This window comes from Centroberyx affinis, unplaced genomic scaffold (assembly GCF_046629955.1).
Source record: "Centroberyx affinis isolate AG114_WGS23_722 - 3 ecotype Tasmania unplaced genomic scaffold, CSIRO-AGI_Caff_v1 ptg006388l_1, whole genome shotgun sequence".
Taxonomy (NCBI): domain Eukaryota; kingdom Metazoa; phylum Chordata; class Actinopteri; order Beryciformes; family Berycidae; genus Centroberyx; species Centroberyx affinis.
This window is the reverse complement of record NW_027283244.1, coordinates 53,467-72,399: the sequence shown is the minus strand read 5'-3', so window position 1 is coordinate 72,399 and position 18,933 is coordinate 53,467. Positions and strand designations below refer to the sequence as shown.

Sequence of the window (18,933 nt, the reverse complement as noted above, 5' to 3'; positions counted from 1 at the left end):
TCAGACTTCAATATCAGACTTTTATCCTTTGTGACATTTGTTAATGGTCTTTTCTCATTCAATGTGATTTGATGAGGTAAGATGAGCTGTGTTTTGTGCACACTAAAGCAGCTTTTACACATACTGTAGGTTAAGCTTGTATACATGACACTGTTCTAGATTGTTTAGCCAGATTGCACTTACACCTGGCATTAAAATGTATCTCCTGTGTCCACACTGAAATCAGATTGCTTATTTCCCCTTGCTACATTGCAGCACACATTACATTTCATACTTAACATCCTTTAGATTGATAGTGAGTATGAGCGGTGGAAGCAAAAAACATACAGTGATAAAAATAGATGTGACGAAAATGCATGTGAATTGAAAACCAGAGTGCTGAAAATGCATGTGAACTGAATCCAAAGATGATTTGATTAAAACAGAGGTGATTCGATAAAAAAAGCCATTTTCATCATCTATCACCACTATCATTCATCATATATAGTAAAAAACTAAATTGCCTTTTATTGTGTAAGGCGAGCCCTACAAGCAATTAGGTGAGCTTCAGTGGGCGTGGTTTTTATATCCAAATACAATCTGAACCCCTAGTACGCATGTTAATACCAGATGTATACTGGCACAAGGCTACAGGTTAGCTGTACTTCCAACAGCTGACAGATTGTCTTGGTCTTGGCTAAGTTTACGTTATAGAGCTGTGTTCACCAAGATTGATGTGGAAGAACCAAGTCAAAGCACTGATGCTAACCTATTCATGCCGACTGGACACCAACTCCAAGACTTCTTGGTCAAAAGACTACTACTTCGAATCAAACTCTTCATAGTGAGCGACATGGGACCCAACACAGAGACGAGCAGGACAGCAGCACCGCTACTGAAGACCTAAACATATGCCACTTCCTAATGACTTTACCTTTCCGTTGCCCTTGGCCTCTTAAAACTCGTGCACACACAAATACACACACTCATTGACAAACACTAACAGCAATAAACACGTGCCATTATGTCAACATTCCAATAAACACATAGGTGTCAAAATAACAGAAACCATCCAATTGGTCCCAGAGAGACCAACATCTTTAAGAGCCACCACTAGCATTTGATTGAGAATGCCTACAGCTTGTTTTGGAAACTGTTGCTTGTTCCTGTCTGTTGGAAATTCAAGTGATCCCACTGAGCAAAAGATGTGGTTTCAACGTCACGTCTATGCTTTAGCTCTCATATAGCCCAGGATCATTACGGCTATGTATAGACCTGTTTTAGACCAAGCAGTAAATACATTATTACAATGAATAAACATCTGTAAATACCAAAAATATGCACCAGAGAAGTCCTGTAGACTAGCCTACAAGATAATTATCTGAGCACAAGAAGTAATTTCAACATTGCGTCTAGCTCTCATATAGCCTAGGATACTTTTGTCTATGTATAGACATCTAATAAACTTTCACTTTTCAACCCCATTTAAACTTTATTTAGCCTGGACGGCTATGGGCCATTTAGACGTGTTTTAAACGTCTAATCAACGTAAAATTGCTCAGTAGGATAGTTGCCATAAAGAATTTAGTAGATAGAAATCGCTTGGGGGAGTAATCATAACTCAAAAAATAGGCAAATGTTTGTGTTACTGAATTATGAGGAAGAGTTTTCATTCCATGCAGAATCGATTTCCTAATATTACAATGGAGAAATTGATCTTTGTCTCTCAGGAAAACAACCTTCTTCAGATAGACATTAACCAGGTTCTATGTAGATATTTTATAGTGCATTGCCCATTTAGCCTCTTGACATGTGGTCTTTCTTTCTATTAATGCTTCTGAAATGTGACAAGAAGTGTAGGCCAACATGAAGCCCACTGAGAAGAACTTTTCTATGCACAGTTACACAAAAATGCAAAACAATCCCAGGTCCCATTGCTACATGCTAAGGAAGGGGAACGACTTGGCAGAATTGCCACCTGGGGAAGAACTGGATGTTCCTCTGGGAAGTACAGGTTTGAGGTTTGAGGTTTATTGCTCTTGTCTCTATGGTACCATTTTCCAGAGTAAAATAAAGGACCTCTCTCGGGGGGTCAGGAGTGAAATGACCTGGGATCTACCTAGGGGCATGGCGGTACCTCGGGCAAAATAGAAGGTAGGAAGCCCCCCCCCCCAAAAAAATGGCTTGTTTTGACTTGAACATCCTGCCAGTCTAAGGCAACTCTTAGAGATGCCAGACCATAAAAAGTAAATGCCATGTCCTCAAACAGCTGCTAATTAAGGCTACAAGTGAAAGAAAAATCACACAAATAGTTTGAGATTGCTCCCTTGGGGCATCATGTGTCAGGCTTAGGAGCTGACACCTCATTCCTGACAATGCCTTCATGGAAAAAAGTAGCTTGCTTGGAAGAAACAAGATGTATCTATTTGCACAGTGACAAAACATATAAGTGATCATTGCTTCTGTAAAGCAGTAGTGAATGAAACATGTTCCCATTTTACCTGTCATGGGTTCGCATGAAGTCCCAGGATTTCTTTGTACCGTTCTGTGAATAAAAGAGAAAAGACAAACAGCATAAATAAACAGATCAAAAGGCAGCGAGACATATAGTTGGACATCCTGAGTAAGACGCATACCATGTGCCCACAGCTTTGCGAGTCAGAGTGCGGCTCACACCCAGTGTTGCATGTCACTGGGATGGCTGGATGTCAAATCATCTGTGATTTAAGTGAAACGCTTACTGTAAAGGTATACACAAATTGGCTAATCAGTTGTCCCATAACCGACGCTTGCTTAGGCTTGTTAAAGTGGGACCGCAAGCCACACCCCAGAACAAACATCTGCACATGCAAAGAAAAATATAGGCACCTATACAGGCACCGAATATGACATTCTTGAGCTCAACAAAAACCTCCTATCTGAACTAAGCAGGAGTGCAGATAGGAGGTCCCAATGCAATTAGAGTGAGCTGGAAGGTAATCAATGGCTTTTTGAAGTAAAGAAATCTAACAAAAAGAAACTCCTAATGTGATTTGAAGAGTTATGTAACATTTAGGTTTCAGGTTCAAATACTTTTGCAGTTGTATCACTGTAGAATCAAAACGGTGATACTTGAGTTGAGTGCCAGCCCTTAATTTATAATTTTGGTGTAATGACAACACTATGGAATATATAAACTAGGTAGTCTCATTGTGTATTACGCTCCACAATGTCAACACAAAAAGTCCATAGATGGGCCCTTGCAAGCTGGGCCGGGTTGCGGGAAAAGATCCCCGGCGGTGACTAAATGCTGAAACACGTCCTGTTGTGGTTATTCGGCTTCAATGACAGAAGCTGCTCTGATTGTTTATATGCCCTGTGGTCACGTCAACAAGGTGTGCAGCTGAACACTCCCTCGGTAAATTTCCAGCGCGGGCATCGACCGCCGAGCCGCCGAGGCAGGTGCGTGACCGGCACAAATGAGATGCGCCAATAAATTCTGGCACGCCGGAAAAATATTTGGGCAGTGACGCATTGGGGGTTTTTTGGCTCGTCTGTGAGGTAAACGTACAGATAGTCTGTGTCATTTTGAGGTTACTTTCATTCTTACTGGATAGAGAGGGGAAAAGACCATTTGCAGTTCAGGGTGCCAAATGTGTTAGGTGAGATTAAAATAATATGAAACGAAGTAGTACTTTTGGCAGGTTAGGGTTAGGCAAACATGCAAAAAAAAAAGACAAACACACTGTCTGTTTTGGCAATGGTGAAGTATTCAGCTGCATGTTTGACACCGCCATGCAAAATCATCTTTCAACACAGCTGCCCACACCTTGAGAGAATCAGCTAACACTGTCTGGGGTTGTGCGGTGTTATCCTCCATCCGCAGCCGAATATTCTGCAGCATGTGGCGGATGGTAATCTTCTGTCTTGATATGATATGTTATGTGATGAGAGAGCCGGCCCTAAGTAGCGCGTTAGCTCGGCTGAACATGCTGTAGTCTGAGGCAGGCTGAGGACCTTTATCTGGGAATCAATGCCACAGGAACCCCCTCTAAGATTAAAAATGAATTGTGGTATAGTGTGGTTCTGAAAGATAATATTGCATAACTACCTGTCCTGACATGCTCTCACAAAGCCAAGAAAGACCTTCTGCCCTCTAACTTAACTTGGAGACTATTTCATGCGTGCATCTTCGACCCATAAATCTCCTCCATGAATTACTTTACTACGCATGAATGGGACATCATGAATGGGATTGAATGGCATCTACCAGTCAGAGCAATTTCATAAGTGAGAGAGAGGCCAACCTGGAAAATGAGGCTACCTTTCACCAACACCAGAGGAATCCTTTAAGGACATGGAAAGAATGACTACTTCACATAAAATAATCTTAATCTGTTCAATACCTTTACAAAGTTTTCATTGCCTTGTGCCTTACCGCATACCGTCTTTTTTTCCCCCTTTCATTTGGATATGGTAACCAGCAAATTCAAGGTAAAAACAAAAGGCTTCTCATTTCTGATGTTGTACCAAAATAGAAAAGTAAAACTCCTTTGAGGTGTAACCAGCAAAAATATAAGGCTACTCATTATATCATGATTTTGATCTTTTACTGTTCACATCATGCATAAATAAAGGCAGATGCAATTTAACTTTTAAAGTCAGCATCTAAACTTGATACAAAGAGCAAAAAGAGTGCCAAAAAATAAAAAATGAATTATTTTAGGCCTACTCATAGTGAATTTAAATGGTGATGCTGGCCTACATTCCCACTGCCTGAGGAAATATGACCTTGATTCAAAATTTAGGCTACGCCTCCTGTCCACCCACAAGCTCTTTCAGACCCAGCGATGACAGCTTTACTAGAGCAAGCCTATTTCAACTACAATACATGTATGTTGTGTGTGTGGGTGTGTGTCAAGGTGCAATTTCAGCACCACCCAAGAAATGAAAGGAAGTGAAATGCCAAGCTAATTGCACCAGTATATTCAGGTATAATGAGGCTCCTGTTGTAGCAACACTCCTCAGTGCCGAAGCCAGCACCAGAAGGGTTCTGGTTGTGAATGGCACGGCACAATGCTAGAAGTGAAGAGAACATTATGAACATACAGTACTCTGGGTTAGAGCCAGCATGTGACATTGTGCCAATGATGCCCTACAGCTGCAATATGCAACTTTGTTTCCACATTAAAATAACAATAAATAAAGTTACATTATGCATTATCAGTCTGTGTGTTCATGTCTAAATCCACCTGTTTGCCTAAAATTGACTCAAAAAAACAAATTCTGTACATTTTCACTCCAGATGAAGATGATTATGAAGATGTTTTCTAACAAAATAAGTTGTACTTGTATTTTAAGATGCATCAGGTTGCGACAAACTTGCAAAAATGTGCACTTCAATCCATAAGATTGGAAAGCAAAATGTGTGTGGGTGACGCAATTTGTAAACAGCTACAATAAACACATTTGCCTTTATGCCCTGTAATCAATATTTCCTTTTGCATATCATTAAAAAGATTTGCTGCCATCTTGGCAGTGTCCTCCTGCAGAAAATCATGCCACAACCCGTTGTACTGTATATCAGAAGTTACATGAAGTTGCAACATAACTCGCAAACTTGCAAATATGTTTCCCAATCCATAGCTGTGTGCACCGTGTACCGTAAGGCTGAGACACAAGCTGCAAACTTGGGATAGATTTTTTAGTTGTGAACACTTATTTGCACTTAATTGCAAATGTGCAAACACATGTGCAAACAATTTGAGAACAAATGCATTGAAAGCTTTGAGCTATAGTTGCAATATTTGAATCCTTTAATTAATTTTAATTCACTGGTAGCAATACAGTGTGTGTCACATATTGATTAGCATGTGACAGCCTCCAGATCATTTTCTGTTGTGATAAAAGGCTATATACAGTAAATGAACTTGACTTTACTGCTGACCCCCTCAGACAAGGCATTAACCCCCTGGAAAACTAGTAGGGGGAATTTGAGCCCCTCCAAAAATCATCCTGGATAAAAGCTGCATACTGTGGCATCAAAGTTACCAGTTCACATGCGTTTTTAACTGAAGAAGTTGTCAATTTAAGGCATTTAAGGCATTAAGGCCTTACGCACATCCCATTTAAGCCATGTTTTTTTTTCTTACTAATTGCCTGGACTACTGTAACACTGTTTTCTGGTCTATATAAAAACAGCAAACAGAAAACACTCTCTCCATTAGTTGCCTGTTAGTTTTAGAAGTGATTATAAAAATTATGGCTTGCACCCAAACATGTACCTGAACTGCTCAGGTACGTTTCCTGTAAAGCCTTAAGAAATATCTTTCAGTCACTGCGGCCTCACGCCTCATTATCAGTTACTCAAATCATCTTACCTCGCCAGCTGCTACCAGATGTCTGGCTTTCAAAACTCTTGGAACAAAAACTACCTCCAAATTGGCTGATTGATTGATTAGTTGATTAACTTTCAGGCCAACAAAGTTCCCCTATCACATTAACGCAGAATTGTGTTGACGGAACTGGGTCTTTACCAGGTGCTCATTACAGGCTTTGAAACAAAAGACAAGGAAGTGCTTTATCAACAAAAAACTTCTAATAAAAAACTGTTTCTATTCTATTACTTTTCTAAATCAATACATCAGAATTCAACTAAAAATACTTAGATGGAAACCCTGCTAAATCCACAAATGCACCTCAACAGTCAAAACAACCAGAGCATAACCCAGCAGGGCATGGACATACTGTAAGTATCAATGTGACGCGAAGCTAGCGTAATGGCATTCATGCATCATTAACTATAATGCTGAGGTGTGAAATAAGAGCATGAAGCCAAGTTTGTGTAGGTTTAGTTATAGTATAGTCTTGTGGTTTGTGCTGACAAGACACTTGTTCTGAGATAATGGAGTGCAGACAAATGGCTTAAATCAAACTGAATTGTCTGTCAGAAGTGAAAAAAGTAGGCCTGGTAAAACATGACATTACATGAAATACAATGTACCGAATTTCATTGGAGGATGGCATGTACCATGATAGAGTTCACATTGACTCAAGTTGCACAGAATTGCCAGAACTTAGGTTTCCAACAGTGAAAAGCTTATCCAATAATTACAGTTGCATTGCAATGTGACTATTACCTGTAATTAAACTAAACACAAACTTATTAATCAATCATCATACTGTGATATGACATCAGAGAGACACAATAATATTCATTATACAGACAACAAATTGCCTATCCAACTAAGGCCAAAAACTCATGTATTTACAGATTCAAATCTACATCAATCGACCTTAAACCTTGGACTCCAGCTCTAGGCGTGCACAGACACTGAGCCACACGCAGAGTGATGCCAGCCCGAGTGATGGAAGTGAGAGCGGCCTGTGCACTCGCTGACACATCGTCAAGCCTCCAAACCGCCGAGGCGTGCTATGAAAGATGCTCTGCCAGCGCTGCGAGACGGCCTCCTGGTGTAATTACCGACAACGAAATCCTGTCATGTCAACAAACTGCGCGAGTGTGGAGAGCGCCGTCGCTCCTCCTCGGCCCCCCCACCCCACCCCACCCCCCGACCGGAGCCCGGGGGCCGCGCCCTTCTCACTTTCCCTTGGTGAAAGCAAAACTAGTGCGGAGGCGTGTGTGCGCCGCCAGTGATAAATCACTCGTCGCCACCGAGGCGTCGAGGCGCTTCACGCCACTCGGCTCGGCTTTGTCGACGCTGCTGACTGAATGAAGTGAGGGAGAAGAGAGGGCGTTTTTCCTTTCAGTGAATATTTTACGAACATATTAAGCATTGGTAAAAGGTTATGTAGATGGTATACGCCAGCTTAAATAGTGGGAAAATAAGGAAACAAACCAGCAAATGACTTCACGGAGCTGTCTTTAGGAATCTTTTTTGGCTTTAGGAAGCTTTAAAAAGGGCAATTCCAGCATGATTGGAGTTATGAGATATTTGCTATTTTAGTTTCTAATAGTCCTTACGCACATCCCATTTCCATTTTTCCTTGGTCTTAGTTGTTTTTCAAAGTAAATATTTTGAAACAAACACAGCCTAAATATTACAAGTTATTCCCAGTAACGAATAGGGTAGACATTTAAAGCCGGAATGGTGTAAAATCAAGCTTTAACTTCCGTTTTATTTTACAGACTATAGCTGGTGGAAGTGTCTTGCTTTGGTATGTATGTTGGCTTGACTGGGCTGTGATTGACAGAAGGCGGGTCCTACTGCAGAGAACATTAGCTAGCGGTTGAAAGTGCATCTCGGCAAAAAACGATTTTCAGCTTCTCATTCACAGTGATAGATAACCTTTACTGACTGATTTGGAAGTCCCAGGAGTTGTTTCTATGCCGGAATTGAATGGCAGTGAATAAGCCCGGGCGGTATGGCAAAGCTGATTTAAAATGAGCTAATATCTAACTGTGGTGTATGCGTTTAAAAGCAGTCAGAATTAACATTAAAGGGATGGAAAATGTAAAAAAAAAAAAAAAGTCAAATCACACTGGAGTTGTCCTTTGAGAGCAGGTCAACAGGTCAATGGGAGCCTCATGAACTCTCAGGAGAACCTGTGAGAGCTCAGCCAAGACAAACAGCTCTCTGACTGCAAGTGCTTCCCTTCCATGTGCACATCTGAGAATGTCTGAAGTGACCATGTGTTGTTCTGACGGATGTTCTAAAAACATTTATGGGACTTCAAAATGATTTTCCCTCAGTCTAGACATAAGACAAAAGGCGATTTTCCAACTGTGAAACTTTTTTTTTTTTCTATTTTCTGTATTTATTCTAAACAATTTTCCTTTAAATGTATTGTCTACTTTTATGTCCTTGCTATATTATTATTATCATCATTATTAATATCATTTTTATGATTATTATTATCATCCAGAGGGGTAACAGCTGGCGAGTTGTGGGGGCTGTTGGGGGGGGGGCTGTGGAAAAGCCTGTCCCACCAAGAGCAGCACTGCTGTTTGGTGCTGGAGGTAATGGGGGGACTGGGGGGGGGGGGGGGGTGATACAATGACCTCTTTGAGAGGCCATATAGAGCAAGATCAAACGAGATGGGAAGCATGCTCGGACAAGACAAATAGGTTCCTCAGAACAGTACAGTAGGATATTATCTTACTTTGGGATTATGGAAGAGAATGAGACCCGTCATCGTCAATTCCAGGGAATTTATCGCCTTCAGTAAAGTGAAGACAAAACAAACGCAGCCGGAGCAATGCCAGGGAGGGGGAGGGTGGGGACAACTAGCAACATTGGATCTGCGATAGGAAGGAACAAGGTTTTGGGGAAATGTGGCGTTTAAGAAACACTAGCACTAACAAAAGCACTGGTGTGAGACAGGATACCAATTGGTTCGAACATGCATCGCATTTGTTTACAGTAATCATACCAAGCTGCACAATTCATTTGGCAATGATACATTGATATCTGTGAGAAGACATGATTCTTTTCTGGCAACTGCATTCAAGACAAAAGTGATGGCACAAACCAGTGTGGGGCTCACCGCAAACACACACACACACACACACACACACACAACGACGTTCCCCCTCTAGTGTCCTGTCACCACTCACAGATGGTGGGGTTCCCCTCATTACTAGGGCCACTTGCTGGGGGGGCGGCGTGAATAGCCCTGGGGAGACACAGAGAATCACGGCCGACATGGATTACGACAGAGAGATTAGCCCACAGGGAGGGAGGAGAGAGAGAGAGAGAGAGAGAAAGGGAGAGAGGGAGAAGGAGGAGTGGAAGGGAAGTATAGGACAGGCTACACGGGACCTTGAAATTAATGTGGTCCCTCTGGCTTTGGGCATCAGAAATGACAGGCTCTTGCGTGAATGGCTATTGTAGAGAGGGATGTGTGGTCTTGATCTTTTTTAGGTGCTTAAAGTCTAATAACCATCACACACACACGCACGCACACACACTCCTGCCCCCTTCACTACACCGTAGACCGGGCAGCTGCAGCAAAAAAGAAAATCAAAAAAAAAATCGACTGCCTTCCTGCTCCCACACACAATGGCAGTCTTTTAATTCCCACCATGTGCTTTCCAATTTCCCCGGATTTACCCTCAGTCCCCGTCTTCCCACCAGCCTCACCAGAGGAAGCGGGGCCATCACATAAACAAATTACAACCAATGAACTAATGAGTTTAAAAATGGGATTATGACAATGACATCAAATGTGGACTAATGAGGAAGACAACCAGTCCACGGTCGCACCTTCATAAACTGATGAATTACAGTAAGACAAAACAGATACTAGGCCCATATGGACACAATTTCCCATTTTACAAAATAAGAAGGACAGTGCTTCTCGTGGATCACCGCAAACTCAGGCTGTGAGATGATCATGAGAGCATTATCTCATTTACAAAATGACAAATCTGATTTGCAAAAGCGATCCCCGCCTCTCCGCGAGTGCAAGACCCGGCGTCAAGGACACCACTCTTTAAGTAGACACCATGTGACTGTGCCCTCCGGTGAAAGCCAAAAAAAGGCACGTAGACCTCAAATCAAATCAATGGAGGTCACTCTACGTGCTCGTGTCCCTCCGAAGCAAACCAGCTGACTGGGAGATAGGCCTGACACTGTTTAGCTGAAGGACTACCAGAGCATAGCCTATACTGAGTTTAACCTTAGTTAAACACATTTGCCAGAGAGCCTAAAAATTAGGGATGGGATGATATGCTTATCTCACAATACGATTCGATACACGATATGGGGTTCACGATTCGATACAACCACGATACGATGTAATTAATAAAAGTTCAATGACAACTAGGCCTGGGCAATATACCGATATTATATCGATGTTGTGATATGAGACTAGATATCGTTAGATTTTGGATATCGTAATATCGTGATATGGCATAAGTGTTGTCTTTTCCTGGTTTTAAAGGCTGCATTACAGTAAAGTGATGTCATTTTCTGAACTTACCAGACTGTTCTAGCTGTTCTATTATTTACCTTTACCCACTTAGTCATTATATCCACATTACTGATGATTATTTATCAAAAATCTCATTGTGTAAATATTTTGTGAAAGCACCAATAGTCATCCCTACAATATTGTCGCAATATCGATATTGAGGTATTTGGTCAAAAATATTGTGATATTTGATTTTGTCCATATCGCCCAGCCCTACTTACAACTGAACATTTAGCCCACTTTGTAGAAAATACCGAAATATATATTGTGTATCGTCATTCAGGCTAAATATACCGAGATATGATTTTTGGTCCATATCGCCCAGCCCTGATGACGACAAAGTCTGACTGTGGAGAATAATGTTTAGCCTATTTCTGAGCCACAAATCTTTCCATAATTTGGATGGAGAGCTTGTGAAATTGTGATAGTCAAGCCGTCTCATTCGTGATTCCTACAGCAGAACAAAACGGAGCTAATATCGCGATTCATTTTTCTCCCCCGTGATACGTATTGTCACATTTTCGTATTGCGATACATTGAATTTCGATATATCGTCCCATCCCTAATAAAAATGGTTTTATAGTCGGGCACCACAGAGCATGCACACTGTCAGACCAGACAGAGGGGCGACTTCACCAGCACCGTTCCAAGTTCCAAATTTCTGCGGGAAAATTTTAAGATTTTAAGAGTCGGAACGTCTCTAACGCTCGGTTTGACGGGGCGAGGGCCGGCGACTGTAAGCTAGATAAATAATTCGAGATGAATAATTCAAATCGGTATAATGAATAAATGGAGAACGCAATTAGTCTGCTCTACATAGCAACCCGTGGCTGGATGTGAGCGCGAGGCAACAAAGATGAGAGCGGTTTTCTCGGAGTCAATGAGGGACAATCACCTGCTTTGTAGAGCGAGGCAAAGGAGAGGAAACAAAACAAGCAATAAATACTAATGACGGAGAGAGCCTCTTAGGCGTGACATTACCTACTTTCAGAGTGGGCTTCTGTGTGTGTGTGTGTGTGTGTGTGTGTGTGTGTGTGTGTGTGTGCGAGTGTATTCCGGTGAGTGACCATCCAGGCTGCAGATGTACTGTGGAACAAAAAAAAAAAAAAAAGACCCGGGAAGGGATGCTACCTCGTTGTGATTGAAAAAGCCTTTGTGGGGAGTCCCCCGAAGAACGCCCCCCCCACCCCCCCTACCCCCCCGACCCTTCCGAGCTCCGGAGGAGAAATGACGAGGATGAAAGGGAAGACGAGATGGGGAGAGGGGAGTCCGCCGTCGTCCTCCTTTGTTGTCCATCTGCTGTCTTAGCCGTTCCGCCATTCTCTTGACAAGCTTAGCCCCCCTCTCCTGTCACAGGTGTAACCCCCCCTACTGAAAAAAAAAAAAACCCTCACCCCAGCTCCCCTCAACAAGAGTGCCTGGGTCCTCGAGTTTTCTGATTAAATTGAAAACACAACAAAGGGGCACCTTCCAGTCACTTTTTGGATTGGTTTTACTGCTTGTATACCTGTGATGATGAGCGGCCACTTGTGCCGTCTTCATTAGAGTTCATTTCCAGGACAGAGTTGACTTTAGTTTGGACAAAATATCTGATTTCTAGCCTAGTTCTACTGAAACGTTGTGTGGTTATGTATATGATGAGGTCCTGAGAGAACTTGACAGGTTAACATTGGCTCTCATTCATCGCGCAATAATCTGTAAGCTGTCAATTTGAACTTGGCTGTGCCGGCGAGATCGACTTCAAGTTTGGAATGTGTGCTGAAAGATGGACAAGCGGGTTTCTGCATGTTACAGATGAATGACAATGAATGACAAAAGTGAATTAGGGGATTCACACTCCAGGAAGAAGTGGTTTGTCTGAGGGAAAATAATGTTCACAACCACTTTTTGGGCACTGACTTGTAATTTTCATGGTGTCCTGCAGGCAAAATCTTTCTCTAACTTCTTCATGTTCCTTCAACAGTGACTGTCTACTTTACACCTCAGATTCAGTTCAGTTGGGTGTTTTTTTTAAAGGGGAATGCACACAACCCTGCATGTAAATATGTCACCGTCTGTAACAATGTGCAGTGGACTACAAGGCCAACCGCTAAACAAGTCACCGCAGGGTACAGTCCTCCAAAAGGTCCGAACGCGGCAAGCCACAAACAAGGGTCACGCCACACGACTGGCAGGATCAAAAAGGTCACCGCAGATCCCACTGGCCACCTGTCTGTGGAAGGACCTCCCGGGACCTCCCAGGCCGGCACAGTCGCTCCTTGCCAAGTAGCGGGGGACCGAACAAGAGCCCTCGACCTCGGCCCACCCCGCCGTATCCGCGAGCTACACCGGCTCATCTCCTTTACAGCAGTTGCTTGGGCCTCAGTGCCATTGAGGCCCAAGTGCACGCAGGTTTTCATTCCAATCAAACACTACAGTAGCTGACTTCGCTAATTAGCATACCATCCAGAGAGAGAGAGAGAGAAAGAGAGAGAGAGAGAGAGAGAGAACTACTTAGAATGGCTGTTTTCAAAACCAGTCAATTGTCCTCTCAGGCTTGGATTAGCCTATATCCAGATTTTTGGATCCCATTTGCCAATCGTTATGTTCTTACAATGGGTGAAATAATGAAAAGTTGTTAAATATTTTAACGCATATCCTAAAGAAATGCATAATGGAGGAACACTTGAAATTAAAAATAGTCAATATTAGCATCCCGTCACGCTTGGGAGGACAATTCCAAGACCAGGTCCAATCGAGTTCGAGTCAAGACCAGGTCCAAAGTCAAGGCCGAGACAAAAGCAAATCAAATCCTATTCAAGCTCAAGATTAAAACAGGCAATAAACCTGTGTTCATTTCCATTTCCAAATACAAAAATTATGATTGAGGAATTTCTTAAATGGATAAACAGAGATGTATAGATCTATTTGCAGGAGCTCTATACCTTTCAAGATCCAATTGATAGGGCTTTATGTTTGAGGACCATCATGTACACAAGTTTCTACAGGAGAGAAGCCTCTACTTATTTGTGGTGCTGTGGAAACAAATAACCACACATCAATAAAACGACCCATTTTTTATATTTTTAGATGAAAAAGCAGACAGTGACAGAGACCAAGACAAAACTGAGTCAAAATAGGCAGCAGACCAAGACAAGTCCTAGACGTCAAAAAGTGATCTGGAGACCGCGCGCAAGACCGAGACCGGACTCAAGTTCTACAGCTCTACGTAACAGTGAAATGAGCCAGTGTAACGATTGGTTGGAATGAAAACCTGCATTTTATACTCTTGGGCTGACGAGTGCTCTTCTAGGCCACCGTTTTCTGGCTGCTCACTGGCTCTGGGGGCCTGGTTCAACTACAGGCTAGGTGGAAGTGAAAAGAAGGAGGGCAAAAGGTTTCGCTGCCTCGCAACAAACTTTTTCCCGTGCCCTCCAAATCTTTCCATCACCTCCTTTCCCCTACCAAACCAACCCCTCATTTAATACGGTCACTTGTCTGGTCAGCCTGTCTGTTGCCCCAAATTCTCTGACCTAAACTACCCTACCTATCCCAGCACAGCACACACACACACACACACACTCCATCTTATTCACACTTTCCATCCTCTCGTGTCTCCTTGGACTGTCATTACGTTGCTTGGCGCAGTAGGACAGTCTGCTCACTCAGCCACACTTAGACTTACATGCAGACAGTTCAACATGGACCTTGCCTCACTCGTCAGACTGGGTTACGTAATACTTTATTCTTATCCTCTTATCGTCGACAACTCGAGCAATAAGGATGCCCGTTCATTTTCTATGAGTTTCATTGCTATGTGGCTCTATGTGTAGCTCCTGAGTCCCACCAGGAGTTTTCTACTGTGCTCACCCTCTCGCTCACCCCCCAATAAAAGCAAAAAATGTACGCATCTTTTGACACCCAATAGTAAAGCCACCCTGTATTACAGCATCTGTTTGGGTAGGCAAGCTTTTCTCACTGTTGCTAGTGTCCATCAGTGTTATTTCACACCTTACTGGAATGTCCTAAACAAAAAAAAAACAGAAAAAAAAGGACACTAGCACATTTCAGCTCGAATATGTTAAGGGGATTGAAAAATGAACAGTGACCTGGTAAACAGGCTCACTACTGAAGAGATTATGGGGACGGACGTGTGTGTGTGTGTGTGGTGTAGGGGGATCTTCTGAATGGCAGAGAGAGAAGTGTGGGTGGCTGTATGCGGTGACTCAGTGGATACAGCTAGAGGAAGGAGAAGACGTCTCAACAGAAAGCTGAGGGGACTCTGGAAGGAAGGAAGGAACCCTAATGCCACAGAAACGGAACAGAACAAACAGAGCCAGTCTACAGCAGTGGACCTGACAGTCTAAGGTCTTCACTGCTGGAAATCACTGTTAAGAGACCAGTCTAGTCGGACATCTTCGAGGTGTAATGGTCTAATCACAATTATGTTTAGTGCTCCGATGACATCATTGATTACATGGACTGTGGAAGTTTGGTGACTTTGGATATTCGCTATTCGATGCATTGTTTTGTTTTGAACATGGCTGCAAAAAATTTTATGACTACTGTAAACAAACCCAATAATATGGTGCTTTTAGGGTTAGTCAATTAATTCATAAAATAATCAACAGATGAAGCCAATATTAAAATAATCGTTAGTTGCAGCCCTTATCCTGAATATTAAGTTTGTTTAGAATGGCAATGTTCTTCATTACTTCAAGAACCCTGCGAAAAATGATGATAAACCATTTTCAATTTTCAGCGCACATACTTCTGTAGGAGATCCATGAACAGTCTACGATCAATGAGGCCAGGGTCATAATTTCATACATCAGAATTGCCTGTATGCAGTTATCAATATTGAGAACTGGGAAAGCCTGAAAGCCAGTAGTTACAGCAGAACCCTAGGGCAGTTAATTGGAGATTGACAGCTCTTGAGCTCCTTTGATATACTTACAAATTAGGAGATTTCAGTCAGAAAAGACCTTGCCCTATAGACCTAGTTAGACCTAGTTACTACTGTGGTGTGCTGGTGCAATTTTACACAAGACCGAAGTACGGTATTACTGGGTTTGTTTACAAAATTCTCAGAATTTGGATTTTTGATAGCTCAATTCAATGTCAAACCAGACCAACTAGAGCAACCACAATCTGAGCAGTGAGCACTGAAAAAGCATGTAAGAGGAGTGGTTTGATGTTAGAAACTCTACTAGAGATTAGAAAGTTAACCAGTCATGATTGATTTAGAACTGTTACCACATACCCGTATGAAAGAGGATTTTCACCATGACTTAAGGGTCCATTTTTAGTAATTCAAATTTGTCTTTTCATATCATATGCTTTGCTCATGGGCACTTTGGACGTGATGGTGAGAGAATAGAAAATTAACACCAACCACCAGCCAAATGTTGGTAAATCCTTGGCTGTCACTGAGTTTACTAACTACTCTACAAAACACATAAGTAGGTAACCAACCACTGTAAGTAGGTTCTACTCTGTTTTAAGAAACAAGTTGGCTGATAACACAGTAAAACAGAATTTGACTCATGCATTTTGGGAGGCGCTGGCCACTGTGGCTGTGGGACAACAAAGTTAGCTTCCCGCCATGAATGATGGGTCCTGTAAATCTAATTCCAATCCCCCTCCAGTTGTTGCACAAATTAGTAACAGCTTATCCATGGGAAAACCCCTACTGTTAATGTCAAGGAGCATTCCTGCAAGCGTGTGGTGATTAGCGAGTCTCTCTACCTCTATGGCAACAAAGACAACACATGAGGGTGTCAGTTGGGCACATACTCCAGATTTGATCTGCTACTTTTTATCATTATAGGAAAGACCAAGCAAAACTGGCAGATGATATGTATTTGGAAGCCATATCTAAAATAATCACATCAGAAGAGCATCCAAGACCAATTTCCCTCTAAGTTGTGTAATAATTTATCACACTGACCAAATACTAATATCTTGTCATTCTCGTCTTTGCTCCACTTTGTCCCCGGAAATTTCAGCAATATGAGCGGGTATGACAATTTTACTTGCACACTACATTAATGCAGGGAGTCTGCCATACCTTGGGGTTTAGTGCATTGACACCCATGTATAAGAGTGTAAAGTGTCTCCCTGTGTGCATATTTCCATGCAGTGTTTCCCGTTATGAATATGTCCTGGACCTGTATTTCAGACATTCTGAATACTGTTAACAATCTGCATTCCCAAAGTGTTTGAATAAATGAGATTCTACAATACTCATTCATCTAGCTAGGGGACTACATCAGGGGCCCCGGGGTGTCACTGGAGCCCACTGCCAAGACCCCTGACCTAGAAACAACACACCAACCAGACTGTCCCTGCACACAGAGCTAAAGTCAAGTTCTACAGTGTAATTCAACGAGTCCCAAGTAACTGACCTGTCACCAAGTGTTCCTTGGCGTCTGACTTCCCTACACGTAACACTGCTAGCCCATGTTATCTAAACCTCCCTACACTAATGTAAAGCATGTGGTAATGGTGATGCTGGACCAAAGCCTATGAAGCTAGCTAACGTTAGCATGCTAGCCTAAAGCTGCCTCACAGCCGGCTGAGGTTTCACGTCATACACTAGCTATTGTCGTATGTGAAAACAACACACATGCAATAGTTTAGGCAATGTAGCGAGAGTAACGCCAATTGTTGCTGTCAATGTCCGTGCTTTAAGGTCAGCTTAGCCCTCATGCTCTGCTAGCTAGCTGCAAAATGAATGGGGGGGTTGGGCTAGCACACAGCAGCAGCATCCAACAGCCACAGTCTAGGCAGTGATAACGCAAAGGAGCTAGTATTTGGACTCACCTGATTATAGTGCACCCTGAACGGTTTTAGATAGTTGGAGTTGGTGCATGGGACGACTTCAATATTATTAATCTGGTCCATAATGTACACTTTTGGGCTAGATTGGTGGCTCACCGATGTTGCTCTCACCGCACACAGACTGATAACAACTACAGTTAGCAAATTGCAGTGATGGAATGCCTACGGAGGCCCGTAAAGGACAGAAGATTTCACTTTCACCGTGCCGTTCACGATGGGTGCACGGCGTATGGGAATAAAGGAAGAAGTGGCTTGAGGGTTAAAGGGAAGTAACGAACAATTTGGAACTGTTGACGCCTTAAATTTGAAGCCGAAGTGTGTGTGGACTGATCAGCTTTGCCACATTATATGTCAGTGTGTATTTTACAGCATAATAAGCGATGCAATTTCAACCACAAACGACAACTCCAACCAGCCGTTATGCAGTTATAACTAGTTAGTTGTACATGGCCATATCCCTTATTAACCCTAATATGCATCAATCCTAGTGCAATGTTCTGATTGTGCCTGTGCAAGTAGCTCACTTCCTGGTTGCAGGGGCTGTCTGTGGTGCTGAAAGTGGGTCCAGGAGAACATGGGAGCAACATCAGGTTAGAACAAAAATCTTGGCATTGAACTAAAAAAAAACGTTTGAATCCATACTGGGTGAATTTTAGATGCAAATTGAATATTAGCCACATCCATTCTCCTGGCTAACATTAAACATACCTGTAACACTGGTGCTGTAACCTGGATCATGGTACATATTATTTTTCTATATACATTTTTCAAATACATATTGATTCCTTATGGTAGGACTTGCTGATGTAAAATAAACTTCAAATAGAAAAATTTAAAAAAAACCATTTTGTTCTGAAACAATTGTGAGCAAACCACTGTCAGTTTTAAAAAAAACTTCAAACTGGTATTTAGCTGTCAGCATTTGTATCAAAAGATCAATCAATCAGTTGTGAGTGAAAAAATGTCTTCAAACCAATCCCTTATAAAAATAACTATTGTATTCCCTTAATAAAGAAGAGTACAGTTATCACAGCAAAATTATATGTTTGGAATTGGAATATTATAGGAATTTCATACTGATACCATAGGAGATTAAAAAAGAAAATACCATAAAGTTTGATACAGGACTATAAACTCACTATACCACAGACACATTCAACAAAATTAGAATATCACAACAATATTAGAATGATTTTTTTGGTGATTAAAAGGGTGAAT

At 42.1% G+C, this 18,933-nt stretch overlaps 1 protein-coding gene across 1 annotated transcript in view; it reads right to left on the bottom strand.

Annotated features, from left to right (window-relative positions):
• nudt14 (nudix (nucleoside diphosphate linked moiety X)-type motif 14) overlaps window positions 1–17,823 on the bottom strand; it is a 32,270-nt gene extending 14,447 nt beyond the window's left edge. Inside the window, exons 1-2 of the mRNA XM_071512617.1 lie at window positions 17,698–17,823; window positions 2,481–2,524 (exon numbers count right to left, since the gene is read on the bottom strand). Of these exons, the coding sequence (XP_071368718.1) occupies window positions 2,481–2,524; window positions 17,698–17,778 (125 nt within the window). The 5' untranslated portion in view covers window positions 17,779–17,823. The remainder of the gene's footprint in view (window positions 1–2,480; window positions 2,525–17,697) is intronic.
• Window positions 17,824–18,933: the final 1,110 nt, after the last annotated feature.